This window comes from Vicugna pacos, chromosome 2 (assembly GCF_048564905.1).
Source record: "Vicugna pacos chromosome 2, VicPac4, whole genome shotgun sequence".
NCBI lineage: Eukaryota > Metazoa > Chordata > Mammalia > Artiodactyla > Camelidae > Vicugna > Vicugna pacos.
In genome coordinates, this window is record NC_132988.1 from 45,800,357 (window position 1) to 45,825,606 (window position 25,250).

Below are 25,250 nucleotides of genomic sequence, written 5' to 3' on the forward strand. Positions count from 1 at the left end.
GGGTTGAGTTTCTTACCTTAGAAGCTAGGGAGGTGCTGCTGGAAAAATTGCCCAAAGGAGAGGGAAAGCTGGAATTCTACCAAGAATGTACTCTTTAACATTGACAATGATAACGAGAAGGATGACAGCAGCGTCTAGATCTGCAGTGTCCAATGTGGATGTCGCTAGCCACCTGTGGTAACTTAAAGTTAGCTATAGTAAGATGAAAAATTCTGTTCCTTTGTTGCACTGGCCACGTTTCAAGTGTTACATGGCCACTGTATTGGACAGTGCAATATAGAACATTTTCATCATCTCAGAAAGTTCTTTTTTAAAAATTTTTATTTTTTGGGGGGGTAGTAATTAGGTTTATTTATTTATTGTTATTTGTTATTTAACTGATGTGCTGGGGATCGAACCCATGACCTCGTGCATGCGCGCTACCACTGAGCTATATCCTCCCCCCATCTCAGAAAGTTCTGTTGGACACGGCAGGTCTAGATGGTAACTTTGGGATGGCTGCTGACATTTGTTTCTACTTATCTGTGTACTTAGGTATTCATGTATTCGTTTTTACTTTCTTCCTTGGGCAAGAAAATGTCGAGAGATAGAGGCTACTATGGAATCATGGTTTGGGGTGGTTGTGCAGCCCTGACTCTGGCAGGGTACCCAGCAATCAGTGTTAGGCTCCCCTGAGCAGAGCTGCTTCTCTAAAGTTGAAATGTGAAATAAGATTCCCCCATGTGTCTCTGTTATTTTGACTTTTGAGGAGTAGTTTTTCTCCTCCAGTGGTTCTCAACCAGGTAAAAATTTGCCACCGCCACCCCCAGCAAGGAGGCATGGTATTTGGCAATATCTGGAGAGATTTTTTTGGTTGTTATATTTGTATCTACTAGCCTGGAAGTTACCCATTTTTTGCTCTTAGATCGATCAAGTACCCATAGCATAGCAACAACAAAACAGTAAAACTCCAACCCTGAATTGTTTTGAAAGCATATTATTACTAAGTAATTAGTTTAAATGAAGAGAGTAAGTTTTCTTTTTGGTGTTCAGCTAAGCAGTAATTATTTCTGTGAAATATCCTTTCCTAAGGACATGGTTCTTTACTAAGTAAGTTTTTAACTGAGTAAAAGTAGTGGAACCATTCGACATTATGTATAGAAGTGCAGCTTCTAATTGTGGATGAATGCAGCATTGTTCTCTCTAGTTTCTTTGATGCTTGCATCCCTTTCCTCTTTCTCTCTCATGCTTAAATATTCAGTTTATTATTTTTTTTAGTATATTCAGTTTTTAAGAATTTTTAAAAATTGAAGTATAGTTGATTCACAGTGTTAGTTTTAGCTATATAGCAAAGTGATTGAGTTATATATATATTTCAGATTCTTTTCCATTATAAGTTATTATATGATTTTGAATATAGTTCTGTGCAATACAGTAGATCCTTGTTGTTTATTTTTATATAGTAGTATCTGTTAATCCCAAACTCCTAATTCCTTCCCCCTAGTATATTCGCAATTTACAACAATCACCAATATCTAATTTTAGAACACTTTCATCACTCCTGAAAGAAACCCTGTACCCATCAGCAGTCATTCCCTGTTCTCCCCCTTTCCATGTGTCTAGCCCCTGACAACAAATAATCTACTTTTTGTCTCTGCATTTCCCAATTCTAGACTTTCCTATAAATGGAATCATACAGTATATGGCCTTTAGTGTCTGGCTTCTTTAATTTAGCATAATTTTTCAAGGTTCATCCACTGTTGTAGCATGTATCAATGCTTCATTCCTTTATATGGTTGAGTAATATTCTGTTTTATGTATATAACACATTTTGGTTCTCCATCAGTTGATGGACGTTTGAGTTGTTTCTACCCTTCGGCTGCTATGAATAATACTGCTATCAACATTCATGTTCAAGTGTTGTGTGTACTCTCATATGGTTTTAATAGTTAATTTCCACTTCTGAGGTGGACATTAGTGTATTTTTGGCTGCCTGCCTCTGAACTGCCTTCGTACATGTAGCGAATGCCTGGCTGTCACCATGGTGGGAGGCATGGGCTTGTCCCAGTGTGAAGATTTATCTGTTGTTTGTCTCCTTCCCTGAAATGTTTTTGATCCGTTTTATCCCCCGTGTCTAGGAGGGATTAGTCAACAAATAATGAGTGAACAGGTAGTCTCAGACTCATTTCTGACTTCAAGGAATCTGTTGGCTGGGCTTCCCAACTGGAGGTCACCCAGGGGCCCTTCCATGAAAGGGTTGACAGTTTAAAGGGTGCATCAAATTTAAGGATTTAAATGTTCTTTAACCTTTAAAACAGAGTAGTTGGAGAGCCATAATGTATATGCAGAATGCATGCCAGTCAGTACCTTAGTTCTGATTCCAGACGTCTGGGGTAGGCCTGAGTCCCTTCCTGACAGGTAATCAGGTCATGGCCAGTGTCGCTGTGCACCATGCTTTGTAGCAGCAAGGTTTTACACTGTAGCCTTTTCAAGTTGTTTTCTTAATCTCCAGGAATGTATGAGCTTCCCTATGGCTGTTTGTCTTTGGCTTGTTAATGTTCAAAAGATTAATTTCAGTTACCAGTAACTCTGTGAACTAAAGCTTTCTTCTCATTGTACTCCACCGTCTCTCCAGTTTATCCACAGTATGTCTTGTGACATAAAAGAAACGTGCCTGTTACTATTTCGGGTATTCTCTTCGGAGAAATACACTGTTTGACAAGCAGTTTAAGATGGGTGGTGATAGATGGGAAGTCCAGAATCATGCTTGATATTTGGTATATGCTCTGTGCCTTTGCAAATTTCACTTAAAAACGCAGAGTTCTTCATAAAATCGTAATAAACCCACAAACTGTGGAATTCCTTAAATAGCATCGTAGGAGAAGTTAATTTGTTCTAAAGGGAAGTGGATAAAAGAACAAAACAGCCATGTGGAAATTAAGGTGGATCTCAAAAGGGACATAGGGCCGCTTGTGTGGGTGTTGAGAACAGCAGTTTGTAGAGTGTGTAGGAAATGTACACCACAAATATGAGAGGCCACCTGATGGTACCTGGTAACAGGACTGATAGTCATTTAGCCCCAGTCATAGGAAGTGAGTGAATTCCCTTGAAATAAATTGTCCCAGTTCTGCTAGATTTAAGATTTCTGAATGTCAGTCATTATTTCATTTGCAAATTATACAGAGAAAAGAAATCACACTTTATAATAAATGCCTTATATGTAATTTTTACTAAGTACTGACCAGGCACAAGAAAAGAGATCGAGTGTTGTGAAGAATGCAAAGAACAATAACTCATAGTGCTTGACCTACCCTCCCAATGAAGTCAAAATGTGTACATGCAAAAACACACCTAAAAGTATAAAACGGTCCATAAGTGACAGATGAATCATAAGAGCGGTAAATATTGCAAGGACTACCTGGTATATGTACATCAAGCCATGTATTTCTACAAACCACCCAGACTGTTAGGAAAGAATAAGCCTGATTTCACTGTTTCTGTGGATGGAAAGAAACTAAGCCATTGTAGACTCTGAGAATAGGAATGTGGAGTTGGATGGAAAAACTCACTGTTGGCCCTTAGTCACTGCTGTCATGTTTTTCCAGCAGAATTACAGGAAAGATTCGGCTAGAGTGGGTGGAAACTGAAGATAAAGGGGCAAGGGGAACCAGAAAATTGCATGTAGAAGTCGCCTTTAGATTTTTAGTAAATTCAGGCATAACACCCACCACCTTGCAATTTACAATAGTTTTAAAATGTGCTCTTTGATTTACTCTGAAAATCTGGGAGGTTGGAGATTGTGGCAAAATTTTTTTTTAAGTTTGTTCTTCAATGTGAAAAATATCAATCATACATAAACAATAAGCCTTTTTATACCCAGACTTCCATATTTGCTGCCAGATTTTTTTTAAATGTAGGAGGCAAGACCCTGAGGGAACACACTTTTCTAGTGATTAAAGCAGTCTACTTATCCTAGATCATATCCTCAGCAGTTTATAGCTTCAGATAGTTTTTGTACATTCTCCTCAATTAAAAAAGAAAAGCAGAGGATAGTTTATGGTGCCAAAATGAATTAAAATTCATTAGATACGTGTTTCTTCTTGCCCCAAAGCAAAGTAACTAGGAAAAAAATCCCAAAACCAAATGACCAAGTCAGACAGGTTCTACAGGTGTCAGCAGCTCACTTGTGTATTCCCCTTCCGGCCCCCTCAGCTCCCCTCTCCTCCCAGCTGGCCTGGTTTGAGCTGAAAATGGGAAGAAATTGAGAAGAAATAAGTTGGGAGACCCATATTAGAACTTTTCGTGGTTACTGAACATATGAAAGCATGATTTTATTGGAAATACATCTGTTAATGACTTGGTTAGTGGGACAGGCATGCAGCTTTTTTGGTGCGCCTGTCCAAAATGGTCAGATGGTCCCTTCGGCTCCTGTGGATCCCTGTCTGCACCCCGTGCAGGACAGTGAGTGATGGTCAGATGCAGGTGGGCAGAGACGCTTTCTCCTGTACTCTCAGAGTCTTGTGCAGGGGGAGGTGGGAAAAGAGGCGCTGAACCTCAGGTACCTTCTTGAGTGGACCGGTTTTAGAAAACGGTACATCTGGAAGTTGAAGACCTGGATGGAAATACGTCCCTTTACAAAGTCCATATTTGCATTCCTATGAGGATGTTTGTTCCTGTTTTGAAGACCTCTGGGCCAAACCACAGCCCTGGTTGAATCTGTCTCTGACTGTTCCATGCCTCAGCCGGAGCCACTCACGTGGCTGTGGAAAATACCGCTGGTCATACCAGTGGCCACTGTTCTTGCTTTAAATGTGGGATGGTTGCCTCCAAATGGCTTGTTCGGACTGCCCAGCAGTCATTCTGGATTTCCCCAGTTCTTTTATCACTTTTCTTTGCACTTGCTGTTTCCTGTCTGGAAGGGGCTTCCCTCAGAGATCTTAAATGTCCTCTTTTTGGTGACGCCTTCCCTGGCCCCCCTGTCTAAACATCACCCCTCCTCGGATATTCACATTTTTTGCTTTATTTACTTTTTCCACCTCTTTGGTACTTATTTCCAACTTACATAATTTCCTTTTTTATCTTGGTGTTTTCTTTTCCCTCTCCTGTTTCTCCAAGTACTCCAGTGCTTCTCAGACTTGAACTGGCATCTGAATCATTGGGAGGGCTTTAAAACACAGATTCTTGGGCTCCACCCTAGAGTTTCTGCCTTAGTTGGCCCGGGGCAGGGCGTGATCACTGGCATTTCTAACAGTTCCCAGGAGATGCCAAAGCTGCTGGTTAGGGGCCACGCTTTGAGAACTGCTGCCCTGGGAGGGAGGACTAGAGAAGCCCCATGAGGACAGTGATTTTATTGGTATTGTGCACTTCTGTTTCATCAGCACCCAGGAGAATGTCAAGCATGTAGTGTGCATTCAGTAAATATTTTTGAATGAATGATGAATAAAACTGTCTTGAAAAATAAGAGCTGTAAGCAGTATCGAATACAAACACTATTAAAAGAATGCTGACACGTACCTATTTTATAAAGGTATACATTGTTGGAAAGAACCTAAATTATGTTTGTGCTTCATAGGGAAAATAGAGGCTATATAGTTCATTATTTTAGAAAGAAGCTTTATTGAGATGATTTGCATACCATTCAATTCACCCACTTAAAATGTACAATTTGGTCGTTTTTAGCATATTTACAGAATTGTGCAACCATCACTACTATTAATTTTAGAGCATTTTAATCACCCCCAAAAAAGAATTTCATAACCCATTAGTAGTCACTCCCCATAGATTTTCCTGTTCTGGACAGTTCATGTAAATGGAATTAGACAGTATGTGGCCTTTGTGACTGGCTTCTTTACCTTAGCATAATGTTTTTGAGGTTCATCTGTGTTGTAGAATGTATCAGTGCTTCATTCCTTTTTATTACCAAATAATATTCCACTTTATGGGTATACCATACTGTTTAAAAAGTATTTTGTTTATCTGATTATCAGTTGATGGGCAGTTGGGTTGTTTCCACCTTTTGGCTTTTATGAGTCATGCTGCTAGAACATACGGTTTTGTGTGGACATATTTTCATTTCTTGTGAGTATATGTCTAAGAGTAGGAATCGTTTGATCATATGAATGCTCGATGTTTAACGTTTTGCAGAACTGCTGTTTTCCAAAGTGGCTGTACTATTTTACGTTCATGTTAGCAAATGTATGGGGATTTCAGTTTCTTTGTATCCTCAGTAGTGCTTGTTATTGTCCGTCTATTTGGTTATAGCCATTCTAGTGGGTGTGCAGAGGTATCTCATGGTTTTGGTTTGCATTTCTCTGATGGCTAATGACATCCAGTGTCTTTTAATGTGCTCATTCTCCATTTCTGTTTTTTCTTTGGAGAAATATTTATTCAGATCCTTTGAGGCCTATGTAATTTTGTGCTCTTTTTGTTTAAGAAGGAGAACATTTGGGGGAACAACAATTACATTCCACTTTTCTCACCATGCATTTCATGATACCTGCAGACATCCCTTCCACACTTCATTCAGGAACCTGCTCGGATGCCACTTTCTCAGAGTTTTTTTCTGATCATGCTGTCTAAAGAGGCACTTACCCTTCTCTCTCTTTCCAGTCATACCGTGCTTTATTTTCAGAGTGCACTTGTCACTCTCTGATTTAATAATTAAGTTTTATTGGTTTGTCTCCCCCAGTGGAATGGAAGCTCTGGAAGGGAAGACTGAGGGTAGGAGCCTTGTTTTACTCACTTGGTGTACTAGTAGGGCCTCAGGAACCACTGGTTGAATGAATGAATGAGAGAGAAGACTGGGTTCTGGAGTCCACCACTCACTAGTTAATCGGAACTGGGGCAAGTTATTTAACTTCTCAGGTTTAACCTTCATCTGGCAATCACAGTAGTAAGAATTTGTGCAACCCTGGAGAGCTATGCAGACTAAATTAATTGGTGCATGTAAAGAACTGAACACCGTACCAGGTAATCTAAAGGATGAAAAAGCTACTTTAATCTTTCTCCTTGCTTTTAGCATGTTGCATGGGATAGTTACCATAAGTTTGCAAAGAATATGTGTTTACCTTTTAAGGGACTCAGATAAACTAGAATTCTTTCTTTTTTTTCCCAGGGGATGCAGAGAGCAACTAATGTCACCTATCAGGCTCACCATGTCAGCAGGAACAAGAGAGGTCAGGTGGTGGGGACCCGAGGTGGCTTTCGCGGTTGCACAGTTTGGCTAACAGGTATGGTCCAGAGAGCTAAACCAGTTTATTTCAAAAGCAGTGTTTATAGACAGCCCTGAACTAAGAGTAAGCATATATAAACTATGAGCACTATTCTTTTATCTAGAGCATCATAACATGTAATTGACAAAGTTGCTTAATAATAACATAATAACATAATCCCTTTTGTTTATTACAAAATTGCCTTAAAGGAGAAAAATTAGAATGTATCTAAAAACTACTTTCTAGTTGTTAACTACATTGCATTCTATAAACTTAGACATGCAAGTAAGACATGGATTCTGCCTTCAACAACTAATAATGTAGACCATATGAAGGGAAAGAATGAGGATGAAGAATTTCACAGAATAAGTTTCTATCATTCTTCTTTTGCTTTGTCCTCTGATTGATTCTTGTGTTGATTCTCCCAGAGTCACTCTTTGAGAAGGTTAATTGATCCAGGCTTGTAGTTTTAAAAATGATGGATCTTTTCACTTCTAGGAATTTTATTTAAAATTTTGATGCATCTTGCCACATTACGCATGTCGGAGGATAGAGGGAATGAAAAATGCCCACCAAACTGAGAAGGTATCTTGAGACCAAAAAAATGAGGCAGGCAGCTCCATATAATCAATGGTTCATTTTATTGTAGAGTAACTTACAAGGTGGAAGCGGTTGGACAATGATTTGGAAACATTTGTTGCTGCTCTCTGCACTGCCAGGGGTCCACTGGGACAATTTTGTAGTTAACCTAAGGGATGGGGTATGTGCCTGGAAATATTTCTACGTCAAGTGCATTCCTAAGTCAAGATTTATGAATGGATAACTAGTCTTATGGGTGCTAAGAATACATCAGCAAAGGTCTTCATTGTTGTTTGGGGACTCACAGAGCATAGAGGACACCTGGACCTAACAATCATTAAATGGTGTCTGTTAACATCAAAGCCCTTGGTGACACAGAAGTGATTTACCACACAGTGTAGTCCTGGGTAGGGTCAGTGGAAGGACTGGAGAAACTGTAAGGGCCCAAGATGGTGTCAATTATGCTAACACCCATACAGCCCACTACAGTTTATACCTATTTATTTTCCTATTGTGGGAGAGGATCCACTTCCAGTATCTTTGTCAACATGGATATTACCAATTCTTAACATTTTTGCTGATTGCCAAAAAACAGCATTCCCATTTTCTCTTTTTATAAATTAAATGTTTCAACTGTAGATAGGTCTGTGTGTTTCTGTATGAAAGAAGACATCACTTTAACATTCTTCCCATCTCCTCATTCTTCAGTCTAGATTGATGTTAAATTGTTATGTTTACATTGTCTAGGCTTGGCACACATTCTGTTCTCAAGTCGTACATTTCCATAATTGTTTGTATTTGAGTTCTGTAAGTAAATTGATTCAGCCTTACCACCTCATTGTCAGTTCTTTTATTATGGCATGTCCACACATGAGCTCTTTCTTAGGGTCAAGTTTTAATGGTCTGTATTTTTTATTAAGTGATTTTTATAAGATGGCTTTCTGTTGGTTCTGAATTCTCTGAGTTTTTATGTTGGAGAATGTCTTCCTACCTTTTACAACAACGTGGCTGGGTAAAATATATATTTGGTTCATACTTTCTTTGTCTTGGAATTCTTAACATTACTCCATTTTCTTCTGCTGTGAAATGTTGTGAAGACTTGTGAGACTAATCAATTTTTTTTCTTCTCCTTAGGAGCTTTCCTTTATTCAGCTGCATACCTGAAGAATTATTGCTTTTCTTTTCTTTTCCTTTAGAAGTTTTTCTTTTCTCATGTAGGCCCTTTATTCATCTGCAGCTGATTTTTATGTATAGTGTGAGGGTGAGATCCATTTTCTTTTTTTCCTGTATGGATAATGAGACTGTTGATGAGGGTGTCCTTTTTCTCTGGTCTCTGTGCCAGCTGTCACAGGTCAGGTTTCCGCTTACGTGTGTGTGTTCTAGGTGCTCTAATCTATTCCACTGGTATTTTCCACTTGTCTTTTCCTTTCTTATTGCTGCATTGTCTTAATTACTATACACTTATAAAGTCTTGAAATCCTGTGGAGTAAGTCCTTTTACCTTATTCTTCATTAGAAGTGTGTACATTTTTGGGGTTTTTTTTGGCTCTTTATACTATTGTATAAATTTTGTTATCCATTTAAGCAATTCCTCCAAAAATCCTGTTGGGATTTGGTTTGGGGTTGTATCTAAAGATCAGTTTTGGGGAGAACTGATCTTTAGAATAGTGGGTACTCTTTTTCTTGAACATGCTATATTCCTTTTATTTTACCACTAATGAAGCTTATAAATACTGTTTATCAAATTTTTTGGTACTTTATGGTCTGGGATCTAATCAGATTCATAAATGTGAATTTTTTTTAACAGACTTCATTCTTTCAGAGCAGTTTCAGGTTCACAGCAGAATTGAGCAGAAAATACAGAGTTCGTATATATGTGTATTTGAAAAAAATGTATTTCCCTGATGTGTACAATATTCTATATATGTTCACTCAATCCAGATTGTTAATTATGTTGTCTAATCTATAACAATCTTTTTTTGTGTGTATGATGATGTTGTTGGAAATGAGAGTCATGATTTCTTTCTTTTTCTTGCAACTCAGTAGCTTTACCAGATCTCTCCAGGTATAGAGTAGTTTGTATGCCATTTTCTTGGGATGCTGTTTTTTTCTCAGATTTTATTTCAAATAAACTTTCTTATTTTGTATTTTTATGTTGGTTGGTATATTAATTTCCCAGGGCCACTGTAACAAATTACTACGAATTGGGTGGCTTCAAACAACAGAAATTTGTTCTCTTACAGTTCAGGAGGCTAAAAGACTGAAATCAAGGTTGGTTCCCTCTGTTGGCTCTGAAGAAAAATCTGTTCCATGCCTCTCTCCTACTGTCCGGGCTTGCTGGCAATCCTTTGCGTTCCTCGGCTTTTAGACGTATTACTCCAGCCTCTGATTTCGCATTTACGTGGCCTTGTCATAACGACACCAGATTTAGTGCCTAACCTAGTCCTATGTGACCTCATTTTAATTAAACTAATTCAATGCACAGAGACCTTGGTCACTTTCTGAGGTTCCAGGTGTATATGAACTTTGAGGGGACATTATTCTATCTAGTACTTTGATTTCTCTTTGGTATACCAGTTTTCCTTATCTTAGTTTTGGCTTATCTGTCTTGCGTTATCTATTGATTTTCTCCAGCTGCTTTGGCTTTCTTTCCTTTTTGCCTATATTCACTGTAATCATCTCAGTGAAACTTTCTGTGTCAGTAATTCAGTTTTCAGCAGTGTCTAGTCTTTGTTTTCAAATTAACTATATATGGAAAACATATGTACACATGTATGTATAAAGATACTTTAATTGTAATTTAGGTTGTCTTTGTTGTATAAAAAGTTTGCGTTTTCAGGTTTTACCCCCCAATACCTAGTGTTCAATGGGTAGTTAGAAACAACAATAACAAAGAATAGAAAAATGCAGTCTCCCCAGCCTCCATCTCTTTGTTCAGTTATTGTTGTGTAACAGATTACCCAAAACCTAGTGGTGTAAAACAACCATTTTAATTATTCACCGCTTGTGGGTAAGGAATTCGGGAGGGCTTGGCTGGGCAGTTTCCCCTTGGGTCTTGCTTGATTGCAGTCGTGCTAGCTTGGGCTACAGTCAACTGAAGCCACCACTGGCAGGGTGTCTGTGATAATTTCCTCAGTTGACACTGCTTATCAGCTGGGCTCTTTGCTGGCTGAGGCTGTAGGCTGGAACACCTACTTCTGATTTCTCCGGCATGGTGGGCTCAGGGTACTTAACAGCTGGCTTCTTCTGAATTAAATATCCAAAGAGAAGCTGCAGAGCCTTTCACAACCCAGCCTTGGAAAGCATACATTGCCATTTTCACTGTATTGTTTTGGCTACAGGGGAGTCATATTCTAGCCCAGATTCAAGGGCAGGGAATTAAACTCTGCTTCTGGATGTGACAGTGGCAATATCTCAGTGTAAATGAGCTTCCAGGCCATTTTTGGAAAATATTACCTGCTCTACTCCTGTTAATGTACATTTTTAATGTAGAAGAGATCTAACACTATACTGATCCTCACCCTTTTTTCTATTTAATTTTCAGTTAGCTTCTGTTTTAACATGTCAAGAGTATCAGTACATTAGACCAGTATTTTATCTCTTGCCTCATAGCCACGTCAAGTATTAGCGCCTAAATGTACCCTTTCCTTTTCCTTTATTCCTCATTGCTTAGTGACTAAACATCATAGGTAGAGGAAGGTGAATTGAAATAAGGATATTCTTTCAAGGTTAATTATATTATAAATTGGATTGCCAGATACTTTTATCATGGTAACCTATGAGAGCTGTTGATCCTAGGATATAGAGGTAAGTTTCTAATATTATTTCACTTAGTTTTGTCCTTTGTTTTTCTTCCCTCACCAGAAATCATTTGGGCATATAATTTTGTTTTAAAATTGGATATGAAAGTGAATATATGTATGTACATGCATGACTGGGACATTGTGCTGTACACCAGAGACTGACACATTGTAATTAACTGTACTTCAGTGAAAAAAAATTGGCATGCCACTTTATAATAGTAGTAATGAGAAGACAAAGCGAGTATCTACCCAACCATGTCTAATATTAAAAGTGGCTAAGCCTTTGCAACTCCATGATTTCTAGGATATCTCTGGGCATAGACGTGAGTTATTAAAAACATAAATGTTTATTATATTTAAACTACAGATGTTTTTCTTGCTAAGAGGTAGTAAATCTCACAGAGCAATATTAGATAAGAATGTTACTAAGAGAGTGCTCTCAGTAATGAGTGTAATTAAGCCTGGACTAAAATTATTACTAACTAGTTGTCCTCCTAACTTTATATATGGAATCTGGACTGTTCACTTTTAGGCTTATCTGGAGCAGGGAAGACCACCGTAAGCATGGCGTTGGAGGAGTACTTGGTTTGTCATGGTATTCCATGCTACACTTTGGATGGTGACAACATTCGTCAAGGCCTCAATAAAAATCTTGGCTTTAGTCCTGAAGACAGAGAAGAGAATGTTCGGCGCATTGCGGAAGTTGCTAAGCTGTTTGCAGATGCTGGCTTAGTGTGCATCACAAGTTTTATATCACCTTACACTCAGGTATGTGGCTTTTGTGCCATTGCTGTTCTAATTATGTGTATTGAGAATATGGTATCAGGAAAAGCAAATAATTTAAACATTGACATGTACTTTGAGGCTAAATCCAAATTAAACCAGTTAACTTACAGCATTTCTGAGTAAATTCACTTTTGAAAAGGCTGCTATAACCCACTCACCCCTGCCTCCCACCATGGCCAAAGCATAACCAAAGCTGTTGAACAGGCCAGTGGCCAACTTATTTCAAGTTTGACTTTTCAATTCAAAAACCTATAGTAAATGCTCAACATGTGTCGGACACCAGGGAAAATCTTAGGTTTCTTAACATGTGCTTTTTTGCTCACAATTCTTGAGTCTCATCTTTCATCACAATGTTTCTTATTTTAGAGACCATAGCAGCACTAATTCACTTTCTTGTATTTCTCTGAAAAAAATCATGTTGTTTCTCATGATGAAATTGTTGTTTCATCTGCCTAGAAGGCACTCTTCTCTTTTCTCCTTGTCTCGTCTTGTCATCAGCTGACACCTGTTCATGCTTTGAGACTCAGGTATCTCCCCATCCTATGTCCCTCAGGCTTTGTTGGATACCTGTCTTTGGTGCCCTTATAATTGTACCATAACACATTGTTTTATTATAAATACTAGTTTTTTGATTGGTGGTGCTAATAGCAGCAGCAGTAATAATAATAATGATAATAGTAATAGCAACTAACATTTATCGAACACTTACTGTGTACTGGTAACAGTTTTAAAGTACTTTAATATTAGCTCACTTAGTTCTCATCAGCCAATGAGGAAGATGGAGCTGAGGAAACAGGTGTAAATTACTCAAGCTCGTACACTATGTATTTGTGTGCACAGCAAGGGTTTGCACTCAGAGAGTGTCACCGGAACCCGTGCTCTCGCCCACTGTGCTTTGCTGTCTCTAAACCCCGCTGGCTCCTTGAAGGCTGGGACTACATCCTATTTATCTTTATAACCTTGATGGCCAAGCCCAGATCCTGGAACATAGCAGATATTTAGTATTTGTTAAATGTGATTGTATAGCCCCTTAGGAAGTCCAAATATAAAAGAACAGGCGAGTTAGTGTTGTGGTTAAAGAGCGGCCTTGAAGCCAGAAACAGGAGGCCAAAATCTTGGCTCTGCTAGTTACTGTTAGGACCTTGGCCAATTTACTTCACCTTCCACGCTCAGATAATGCCTACCTCGTAGGGTTGCTCTAAGGATTAGGTAAGTCATACATTCAAAGCTCGCAGTGCCTGATGTGTGATAAGTATTCAGTACATGGAATAAATAATAACACAATTCTAACATTGTATCATAATTCTGGGTGGTTACTTAGACTTTTTTTATTAAAAAACGAAAACAAAATTTGAGCTGTAAGCTCTGTAGAGAAGTGTGAGAGTGTTAATATACAGGCTCATTTATTTGAACTCTGACAGGAGTCCTAAAGATTCTTTGAGAACTAGCTACTTTTTATTCTCCTGAAACATTGAAATCAGTGTCAATACATCAGTTTAAAGTATCCTGGATAATGAAGTGTATAAGAGAAAGAGAGTTGTTAGAGTTCCTGAATCCTTGGACATAAACATTTTTCATAGTAATATAGTAACAGTGGTATTCTTTCACCTTTTGGGAATATTTGCAAAAAGAAAGTCATTAACACCTCATTTGGAGAGCTAGCAGCTGAGACCTGGGTATCTAAAAGTATATGCTGATCTGTTCTTTGGCTCCCTTGTTTTCATAGTGTAGAGCAATACTTCTGTTGATCTCATCCTAAAAGCACTAAGAATGAGGTTCAGACTATGCTTGGAGCATGTCACAATCCATGAAATATTTGGACCATATCATATAGGATGTGCGTTTTTTTTTGTTTGTTTATTGGTAATTTTAATTTGATTCATTTAAACTGTCTCAATACCCATTATTTCAACATATTCTATTTCTCATATTTAAAAATAAAGAACAGAATATTAAAACCTGAATCATTTCAATGAGATCAATACCAGAGTCTTAAAAATCTCATCGTATCATCCAGAATCATATAGAACAGATTTTAAAATATACAGTGGGATACTGAAAGTGCCAAATTGAAAACTAAAATACATATGAAGTTTAAACTCCTTTGAAAAGCAGATATGCAATTCTCAAAAATAGAATTTCCATGTCTCATTAATACATCTAAAATATTTCAATTTCTGACTACAAACCTTAATGAACTTGAGAACGCTGGTTTGAAAACTCTACCGTGTTATTTTGGATTTAAAAATACCTAAAAATTGAGAGCTGGGAGTAATTATAGTTAACATTTTTCCTTCATTCACTGGGCTTATGTGGTAAAGGTCTGGCAGTGAAAAGTATCTTTTCAACTGGGTAGATTAAAATATTAACAGCACAGCAAGAACCTGGGCTGGTAGATTGTCTGGTGGGAATATAGAGATGCGAACAGTTGCAGAATATTAAGTCAGGTGGTTAGGTGCTTGCATATAAAGGTGCTGTGGAGGATTCACAGAGGAGATCCTGTTTGAAATGAGTCATGAGGGATGAATCAGTATACCAGTCAGACCGGAGGGAGGAAGCTGTTTCAGTCAGAAGAGACATTACAATAATTGCGAAAGTATGGAAATGTGAGGGAGTTAGGTCTTTTGGGGAACTGTAGGTTGTTTGTTTTGGATGTTCTGCAGGATGAACGTGAGGGGAGATGAAGCTGGAGTGATTTGCAGAGGTCTCATGGTGAACTCTAACTGTTCGGGACTTTGCCCCATGGGTGGTCGATAGTTTGAGATTGAGTGTACTGGGGAATGGTGTCTCTGGGTTTGTGTTTTAGTGGGGTCACCCTTCAAGCCTGGAATGAGAATGGTCTGGAGATAAGAGACTATCTGGGGGCTTTTGGAGTGAACTGAGACAGTGGTCATGGGAGTAGAAAAGATGGGGCATGTTTGAGGGCTCTTGAGCCCGTAGCATCGGTAGGATGTGGTGCCTGCGTTGATTGCTGGATTTGAGAGTGAACATGAAGGACGATGCTTTCTGAGTAGAAGATGATATGATTGAGTTAGAAAATATAGGGTAGGAAGAGAGGAGAGGATTATTTTATTTTAGATGGGTTAGGTTTGAAATGCTAGTGGAGTGTCTAAGTGGAGATGACCACTGGGTCATTGGGAAATTGGTTCTGGAGCTCAGGAACATTGTATAGGATTGAGATAGAGATTTTGGGAATCGTTAACTTGATTGGTTGAAACCTAGATGTAGTTGAGCATACAGAAGAGGGTATAGAATGAGAAGAGAGTCACTGATAGAAACTTGGGAACACCTTCATTTGAAAGGACCGTTGGACTAGTAGGATCACAACTTAATCGCTCTGCCAGATACTAAGGTTCTAAAGCTAATGAAACTGGCTCAGTGTATTGGGATAAGATCTGTGACAGAGGTCTGTAGTGGGTTCTCTGAGAACCCAGAGGCAGTGAGGCCCTCAGTCAGCCTGAGCTTGCCAGGTAGGCTTCCTGGAGGACTTACTGTGGAGCTGTGCTTTGAGGGAGCACATTGCTGTACCCAGAGGAGAGGGGTGGAGTGTTTTTGGGAGAGCATATGGGAAAGGGATGAGGCCCAAACAGCCTGGTAGACCAGGTGGGTATTAATTATTACTAGAACATCAAGTGCAGGACTGAGAATGGTGGGGCCAGGTAGGGAAGGCCTCAAGGGTCACACTTAGAAGCTTGGATTTTACCCTGATGCTGGTGGGGAGTCTCTGAAGAGTTTAGTGACGTGGTTGAATTTGCATGTTCTACTGTCCTGGGGACGTTGCAGAGTATCGCTTTGAGCAGATCAAAGCTGGAAGGCAGCAGACTGATTAAAAGGGTATTGCAGTTGTCCAGGCAGGAGAACTGAGGTTGAACCAGGGAGGCAGGGAAGAAGCACAGGCTGGGTTAGTGTGATATTTATAGGTAGAATCTGATTCCACCTCCAATTTTTATCAAGCACTTGCTATGCGGTGTACATAGCATTAAATATTTCACAAGCATGAGCTCTTTGAATGTTATCCCATAATGTCTTATGCATAGCTCCATTACTGCCCTTGCCAAATTTAAAAAAAGAGTATCTGCTTAAATGGGCAGTGTAAGAACTTTGGGAATCTGGAGAAGGGGATGACCATGAACAGCCACAGCTGGGAGGACTGCTGTGTACAGTTGGCCACAGTGAGGTGGTCTCAGAGGATGAACACTGATGGAAGCCTACAGAGTGCAATTTTTTTTTAAAATCAATTTCTTGAGAGACACACGCTTTCTAAAAATAATTTAATTTCTTTTTTTAAGCTTATTTTGCGGGGGGTGGGTAATTAGACTTATCTTTTTTTTTTTAATGGAGGTACTGAGGATTGAACCCAGGACCTCTTGAATGCTAAGCATGCTGTCTACCACTGAGCTGTACCCTCTCCCCAAAGAGTGCAATGGTTTGAAGGGAACTTTGGGTGAAGGACTTTGTGACAAAATGCACAAGGTAGGGCAGCAAAAGGAAGGAACCAGAACAGCTCTAGGGTTCTGGGTAAATAGTATTATCATCCCTTGATTTGGACAGTACAGCTGGGAATGCAAGCTTGAGAGAAAAGAATGGGTTCAGTTTTGTATGTGTTAAGTTCAAGATACTTGGAGGAAGTTGGAAGGGTGTGTATAATTGTAGGAGAGAGGACAGAATTCAGGCTTGAGTAAGGGTATCTATGTTGTAATTCACACTGTAAAAGCAGATGAGAACAGTGCTGGGGTGTGTGCAGCAGGCTCCCGATGGAATGTGGGCGGTACCGGTGTTCAGGGATGGGGGAAGTGGGAGGAGCCCAGGGAGCTGCATGGGAGTGATCACTACTACCCTGTGTACCACTATTGGAGAACATAGGGTTAGTAGTGTGAAATGTGGCAAAAAGACTGGAAAGTCCTCATGACTAAGGAAATTTTTGTACGATTTGTTAGTTCACCTGTTCTTAAGGGGTGAGAGTCTTGTATTTGTTTGCTGCCAGGGGAGAAGGAAGAGGTTCAGGATTTCAGATGGAGCAGGGATAATGGGTTGAGCAAGGTCCTTTGGAGGCAAGGGGATTTGGCATCGTGTAGAGAGGAGTGGCAAGAAGGAGGGAGACAGAGATTGGGATGTGGGTCTATTTATATGGCAGAGGAGAGATTGAGAGCATTTGTGCCTGGGGATTTTCTTTTCGAAATAAGAAGTGTGATCGTCTGGTATGAGTGGAAGCAGCATGGTTTGTTGGAGGGGTCCCTAAGAAAGGTGGTGAATGAGAAAATGATCTCCGTGGGGCTAGGATGGAGGAAGTTGCAGGGACTAGCTTTGAAAATGTTGGCACTGCCTTGTGTACAGAGTGTAGATGTGGGGCCTACACTTGAGAACAGGAAGATGATGAATCCTTAAGGGAGAACCTGGTTTTAGTTAAGACCAGAAACGAGTTGACTTACAAAGGGAACAGTGTTCCAGAGGACAGCGTGGAGAGCTTTTAGACTGAGTGGTGAAGATATTACCAGAGTTGGGGGTTAGGAGCTGTGCAGAAAAATGAAGTTTTGGGACTGCTAGAGATATGAAGTGGCTGCAGGGGGTTGTATTCGGCAAGTGAATAAACTAGCCTGAGGGTTCTGAGTTGATCTCTTGTGAAGTTACTTTCATTCCAGCCCAGGCTCGGGTTAAGCATGTTATTGAGAGAGTGGCCTCATGACATCTGCATTTGAGCTGGGCCAGGGCGCAGTTTCCTCATAAAATTTAGGTGAAAGTTTTTATGGTGCACCCGTTATTCTCCTTCCCGGAACTCTGCAGTATCTCAGATTTTTAGAAGAGTAGGCCTTTTAAAATTTTTGATGAAGAATGGGTGTGTTAACCTAATTATTTCTTGGATTTATTTTTGTTTGTTTGTTTCAGTTTATATTTTCAAAACATAAGTCAAACTTTGTCAAATATATCTTCCGCTAACTCGGCTGCAAAGCACTTTGACCCGTCCTTGATGTTAAGATAAGACCCTTGAGTCACATGAGCACTTTTTATTGTTTCTGTACACATCTTTTTTTCTAAGGATCGCAATAATGCAAGGCGAATTCATGAGGGTGCAAGTTTACCTTTTTTTGAAGTATTTGTTGATGCTCCCCTGCATGTTTGTGAACAGAGGGATGTCAAAGGACTCTACAAAAAAGCACGGGCTGGAGAAATTAAGGGTGAGTAATATTTTTTTTCCTAGTTTCTCTTTCCATAGATGTTTCATCTTACTATATCTGAGACTGATAATCTTTTCTAAGAGATGGAAGTATTCAAACAACTTGGAGCTCCTGAGAAGAGACAGTGGGTCTTACGACAATGCTGTATCTCTCAGTAGTATCTGACAGTGTGTACGCTCAACATCATGGACCAGGCTGCAATCCTACTCAGAAGACAGTTTGAGTATTGGGACTTTGGGAGCTGGTGGAAAGAAACCTGTTTGGTCTAATTAGGTGCCTAGCATTAGATTGGCTATCAGTTGCTCATTGCTGCCACTTCTCTTTGTTCCAGTGAAAACACAGGGAATTCCATAGCTAATGGGAAAAATGTCTGAATTATGAGCATCTTGAGAGCAAGGGCAATGTCTCATTCTTCTTTATCATATCGTGCTTGGAAAGGTCTGACATTCATTCTGTGTATGTTTGTTGTACATATCTGTGATTTTATCAAAATACTTACAGCTTGCTTTTTAGGTTTTTGGTCTGCTCCCAGGGTTTCAACTGTGATGAAAATTTGGACGTAGAAAGACATTTAGAACCTGTCTGCTGTGCCCTTTGATACCAATCACATCACTTATCTTCTAGACATCCTTTGCTGTGAGCCCTGATCGATTATTATTAACAGTAACAGATGGCATGCCAGCATTAAAAAAAAAAAAGATCAAAGGTAGATTACTCAGGCAGCGTTGTTTAGGGATCAATTCATGCTGGTAACTTGTTTGCTTTCCCATCAGGGAATGTGATAGCCTGGGACTATCAGGAGCTCCCAGGAGCTCTGTGAATTTGGCACCGGCTTGTGGCCCTGAAAAGGAAAAGGTGGAACAGAAAGGAAAATGCTTGTTATTCTGGGCTTTTCGTATTTGGATTGGGGAGCCCATTGGCAGCTGGGACATGTTTCACTGGCTGTAGTGAATCTGGTTCCTTGGGCAGGGCTCATGTGGTCTTGCCCCCGTGGAGACTCAGTTTCACCCATTAAGCCTGCACTTTCTTGACTCAGTAACAACAGGCTGCCTGACTTGGATAATTTATGAGAACAGGAGGGAAACCAGTGTAGCCATTTAACTTGTGGATCACTCTCTCTCTGTTGATGGCCAGTTTTCACTTCTTTTGTTTGTGTGTGTGTGTTTTTTTTCTTTTTTTTTAATTAAAGTATAGTTGATTTATAATGTGTTAGTTTCAGGTGTACAACAAAGTGATTCTCTTATATGTATATATTCAGTTATATATATGTGTAAATATATATTTTCAGATTATTTTCCATTATAGATTATTCCAAGATACTGAATATAGTTCCCTGTGCTAAATAGTAAATCCTGTTGCTTATGTATTTTAAGGATAGTAGTTTGTATCTGTTAATCCCAAACTCCCAATTTATCCCTCCTCTTCACTTTCGTTTTTTGAAGTAGAGATTTGGCAAAGAGAACTAAAATAATATGTCTGGGATCCTGAAGTCTGAATCTTTTACTTATTTTAGCTGCAGTTGGTTTTGTTGTTTTGCAGGGATGGATTGGTGAGGGAGGTAGATTTGTCTGCCCAGCTAGAGTAAGCACCCTGAGAGCAGGGACAATATCTTTACCATTTTTTTGTGTTTTTAGAATTTAGTACAGAGCATGGCTCAAAGCATGATACTTGGCACACACACAGTAAATGCCTGCTGGATAGATTAGAAGCGGGAGTGGAAATCAGATGTTCAGCACATGATCAATGCTTTCTATTTGCAAGGTTTGAGTTATTTCCTTTTTGTGGGGTGGGTAATGAGGTTTACTTATTTATTTTTGGAGGAGGTACTGAGGATTGAACCCAGGACCTTGTGTATGCCAAACACGTGCTCTATGACTTGAGCTATACCCTCCCCTATTTGCAAGGTTTATAATTGATACTGAGGATGCAAGGATGGATAATAAGACCGCATTCACAATACCTTGAATCATTTACAGTTTGCTATATCTGGGAGTGTGTCTTTATCAGTTCAGTTTTCTGTGTGTTACTTGTTTACCAAGTGTTTCTTAATGACTCTGAATAGAAGTTGATAAAGTGTTCCTTAGATTAATGTATGACTGTGTGCGTGTGTGTACACACATTTATTTATTTTAGGTTTGCCATGGTACTAGTGTTCCTGACTGTACCGTTTTTAAAAATCATTTACTCATTGTCAGAATGGTGCTTAAAAAGTTTCCTATTGATGCTGTTTCAGAGCTGTGATGGTAAACATTCAAGGGCAGGTGACATTGCATACATTCAGCAGGCTTCAGGCTGTTACAGGCCTTTATATGGCACTTACTAAACTGTAAATGGATGCCTGCGTCAGCTAGTCTAATACTAGATTATTTTCATGATTATTGTTCAAGTAGTTATTATCTACTTAAATATAAATATTTCACTTACAGTGTACATTTATTATAATCACTTAGGGGATAAACTAATTAGGAAGGTAATTCCTGGGCTTTTAAAATGTTAAACCAAGTCTTCTACACAGTTATCCTCAGGCTTTGCTGCACATAAGCATTACCTGGGGAAACTTTAAAAAATCCAGTGCCAAGGCTGTAACCCAGATCAGTGAAATCAGGATCTCTTGAGGGTGGGACCCAGTGATTCCAACATAGCTACATTTGAGAATCAGAGCTTAAGAACTAGCATCTAACCAGATTTGTTTTTTACCCACCTATTTTATTGCGACTCATCACTTAAACTGTAGGAAATACTGGTAATGGGAAGTTTTTTCTTGGGTTCAGGACTTCATGTGATACTTAGAAATATGAAATAGGAAAAAAATGAAATCAGTGGGCTGTAGACTTACAGTGTTAAAGTTCTTTTGATACCTTTACCTCTTAACAGTAATGATTTCAAATTCATGCTTACCATTCTAACCAGGGGATGACTTGGCATTCCAGCACAGACGGGCTGTGAAGGACTTATGTACGGGATAATGTCCTCAGCTCAGCCAGCCCATTCTGTGGTGACGTCGTGTATTCTTTCTTCTGGCAGTTACACGGTAACCACATATATGGTAGGGAAAATCTAAATAGTAGTTAATATCTAAATTGATTATATTGGATTGTAGAACATCTTTGGTGATACAACAGGATTACCCTCCTTAGTTATGTTTTGCTTAAGCTAATAGTAGTTAATCTGTCTTGCCTGAACACTTAATCTGATGGCAGAAGCCTACAGAGCTTCAGCTTGGCTACAGATAATCCCGGTGAATATAATGGGCAGATGTACTTGCATCAGTTTTTGCATTGAGAGGAAGAAAAACCTTGTTGAGCTTGGTTTTATGCCCAGGGCGTAGGCATTGTACCCTGTATTCCTGTGGAGAAACTGAGATGCTCTGGATCACTTGGTATTCATGCCTGTTTCTTCACAGGTAGTTTAGGCATTTATGTATAAGAAAAAAGGAAGAGTGATGGAAGTATTGTCCATCCTCGTTATCTGAAGACTCCAGATTTACAGATGTGCCTGCTCAGTAAAATGTATTTGTAATCCCCATGTCAGTGCACCCACGGTACTTTGGCTGTCACTTGTGGACACGTGCAGAGCAGCAAAATTGTAGTTACCTGAAGTGCACATCCCTAGCTGAAGTTGAACAAGGCCTTTCAATTCTCATGCTGTAAGTGTCCTTGTGATGGCCTATTTAGTGCCATGTTTGGGGGCATTTTTTTATTGTTTGCTTTTTGTTGGTGATTTTGCTGTTCACAGTGGCCCCAGGCAGAGTGCTGAAGTGCTTCTGGTGTTCCTAAGCACAGGAAGACTGACCTGCCTTGTGGAGAAAATAGACATGTTAGATAAGTGATGCTCAGATGTGAGTTCTCGTGTTCTTGGCCCTGAGTTCAGCGTTAATGAATAAACAGTGCCTACAAAATAAGATCTTTAAACAGAAACACTCATAAAACAAAGTTATATATTAAGCAATTGACAAAAATTTGGTGACAAGAGGCTCACAGGAACCCAGCCCCACATTGCTCCTCTGAGCAGTGAGTGATTCAGGATTCACTAATTTCATGTTTGTGGCAACTTACTGAACATGACTTCCGCAGATAATGAGAATCGACTGTGTTCAAAAAAGAAACAAAAGTTTAATTAGAAATCCCCCAAGAAAGAAGTTTCTATATTGTAACCTTGTAACTTAGAAGGGGCAGCATAAATATGAACTTCAGCATAGCAGAGACTTGCACTGAAGGAACAAACCTATTTTAATTTTAATTTCTACCCCCTTTTATAGGTTTCACTGGAATTGATTCTGAGTATGAAAAACCAGAGGCCCCTGAACTGGTGCTGAAAACAGACTCCTGTGATGTAAACGACTGTGTCCAGCAGGTTGTGGAACTTCTCCAGGAGCGGGTAAGAGGAGGTCAAAGACGGACTCATCAGAGAATAATTATATCCATGTCACAACATTCCCCTCCCAAAAAAAGGTGGTGCTAGTATAGAGAAACATTGGTGCTTCAAATTCTTTTTTTTCCTTCCAGTTTTATGGAGATATAATTGACAGACCACACTGTACAAGTTTAAGGTGCACAAGCATAATGACTTGACCTACACACATCATGAAATGATTATCATAGTAAGTTTAGTGAGCATCCATCATCTCATTTAGGAACAAAATTAAAGAAATAGAAAAAAGTTTGGTTTTTTTTTTGTGATGAGAACTCTTAAGATTTACTCTCTTAATGACTTTCATATATAACATACTGCAGTGTTAATTATATGTAGCATGTTGTACATTACATCTCTAGTACTCACTTACAACTGGAAGTTTATACCTCTCGACTGCCTTCATCCAATTCACCCACCCCCTACCCCTGCCTCTCGTAACCACAAAAGTCTGATCCCTTTTTCTATGAGTCTGTTTGTTTTTGAAGATAATGACCTGCAACACTATGTTCCTGTTACAAAGTGTAGTGATATTTTTTCCTATATATTTCAAAATGATCACAATGGTAAGTGTAGTTACGATGTCACCCCAAAGATATTATTTAGTTATTGACTATATTCCCCACACTGTATATTTCATACCCATACCTCATTTATTTTACAACTGGAAGTTTGTATCTCTTAATCTCACTCACCTATTTCTTTCCTCCCCCAACTCCCTCTCCTCTGGTAACGACCTTTTTGTTCTCTATATCTGTAACTCTCTGTTTTGCTGTTTGTTCGTTTGTTTTGTTTTTTAGATTCCACATATAAGTGAAAGCAAAAGCAGTGTTTGTCTTTCTCTTTCAGACTTACTTCACTTAGCATAATACTCTCTAGGTCCATTTGTGTTGTTGCAGATGGCAAGATTTCATTTCTTTTGTGACTGAGTAATATTTCATCACATATATATATCACATCTTCTTTAGCCATTTATCTATTGATGAGCACTTGGGTTGTAGCCATATCTTGGCTATTGTAAATAATGCTGCTATGAACATAGGGGTGCATATATCTTTTCTAATTAGTGTTTTTGTTTTCTTTGGATAAATACCCAGGCAAGGTATTGCTGGATTATATGGTAGTTCTATTTTTAATTTTATGAGCAATCTCCATACTCTTTTCCACGGTGGAAATTTACATTCCTACCAACAGTGCACAAAGGCTCCCTTTTCCACATATCCTTGATGATATTTGTTATTTGTTATTTTTTTTTTCATAATAACCATTCTGTGAGGTGATACCATGTTGTGGTTTTGATTTATATTTTCCTGATGATCAGTGATGTTGAGCACTTTTTCATGTGCCTGTTGGCCAACTGTATGTCTTCTTTGGAAAAATGTCTGTTCAGACCCTCTGCCCATTGTTTAATTTTTTTTTTTAATATCAGTTGTATGAGTTCTTTGTATATTTTAGATGTTAACCCTTTGCCAGATATATCATTTGCGAATATCTTTTCCCGTTTAGTAGGTGGCCTTTTTTTGTTGTTGTTGTTGGTAGTTTGTTTTGCTGTGCAAAGGCTTTTTAGTTTGATGTAGTCCCATTTGCTTACTTTTGCATTTGTTTCCCTTGCCTGAGGAGACATATCCCCTCAAAATATTGTTAAGACTGATGTCAGGGAGCATACTGCCTATGTTTTCTTGTAAAAGTTTCATGGTTTCAGGTCTTACATTTAAATCTTCAACCTATTTTGAATTTATCTTTATGCATGTGTGAGACAGCAGTCCAGTTTGATTCTTTTGGATATAGCTGTCCAGTTTTTCCAACCCATTTATTGAAGAGGCTGTCGTTTCCTTATTGTATATTCTTGCTTCCTTTGTTGTAGATTAATTGCTCATATAAGTTTGGGTTCATTTCTGGGCTCTCTGTTGTGTTCCATTGATCCATGTGTCTGTTTTTGTGCCAGTACCATACTGTTTTGATGACTGTAACTTTGTACTATAGTACTATAGTTTGAAATCTGGAAGTGTGATACCTTCAGCTTTGTTCTTCTTTCTCAGATTGTTTTGGCTCTTCGGGATCTTTTGTGTTTCCATACAAATTTTAGAATTATTTGTTATAGTTTTGTGAAAAATGCCAGTAGTATTTTGTTAGGGATTGCATTGAATCTGTAGATTGCCTTGGGTAGTATGTTGTTTTAACAATATTAATTCTTCTAGTCCATTAACATGGTACATCTTTTCATCTGTTTGTGTCATCTTCACTTTTTTTCATCAGTGTCTTACAGTTTTCTGAAGATAGATCTTTTACTTTCTTAGTTAGATTTATTCC

At 39.0% G+C, this 25,250-nt stretch overlaps 1 protein-coding gene across 2 annotated transcripts in view; it reads left to right on the plus strand.

Moving 5' to 3' along the window:
- The window catches only part of PAPSS1 (3'-phosphoadenosine 5'-phosphosulfate synthase 1), a 105,737-nt gene that overhangs the window by 5,066 nt on the left and 75,421 nt on the right, over positions 1 to 25,250 (plus strand). For both annotated transcript variants that reach the window (XM_031690607.2, XM_072939208.1), the window contains 4 exons: positions 7,094 to 7,208; positions 12,104 to 12,339; positions 18,392 to 18,530; positions 22,789 to 22,907. In XM_031690607.2, coding sequence (XP_031546467.1) covers positions 7,094 to 7,208; positions 12,104 to 12,339; positions 18,392 to 18,530; positions 22,789 to 22,907 — 609 coding nt within the window. The remainder of the gene's footprint in view (positions 1 to 7,093; positions 7,209 to 12,103; positions 12,340 to 18,391; positions 18,531 to 22,788; positions 22,908 to 25,250) is intronic.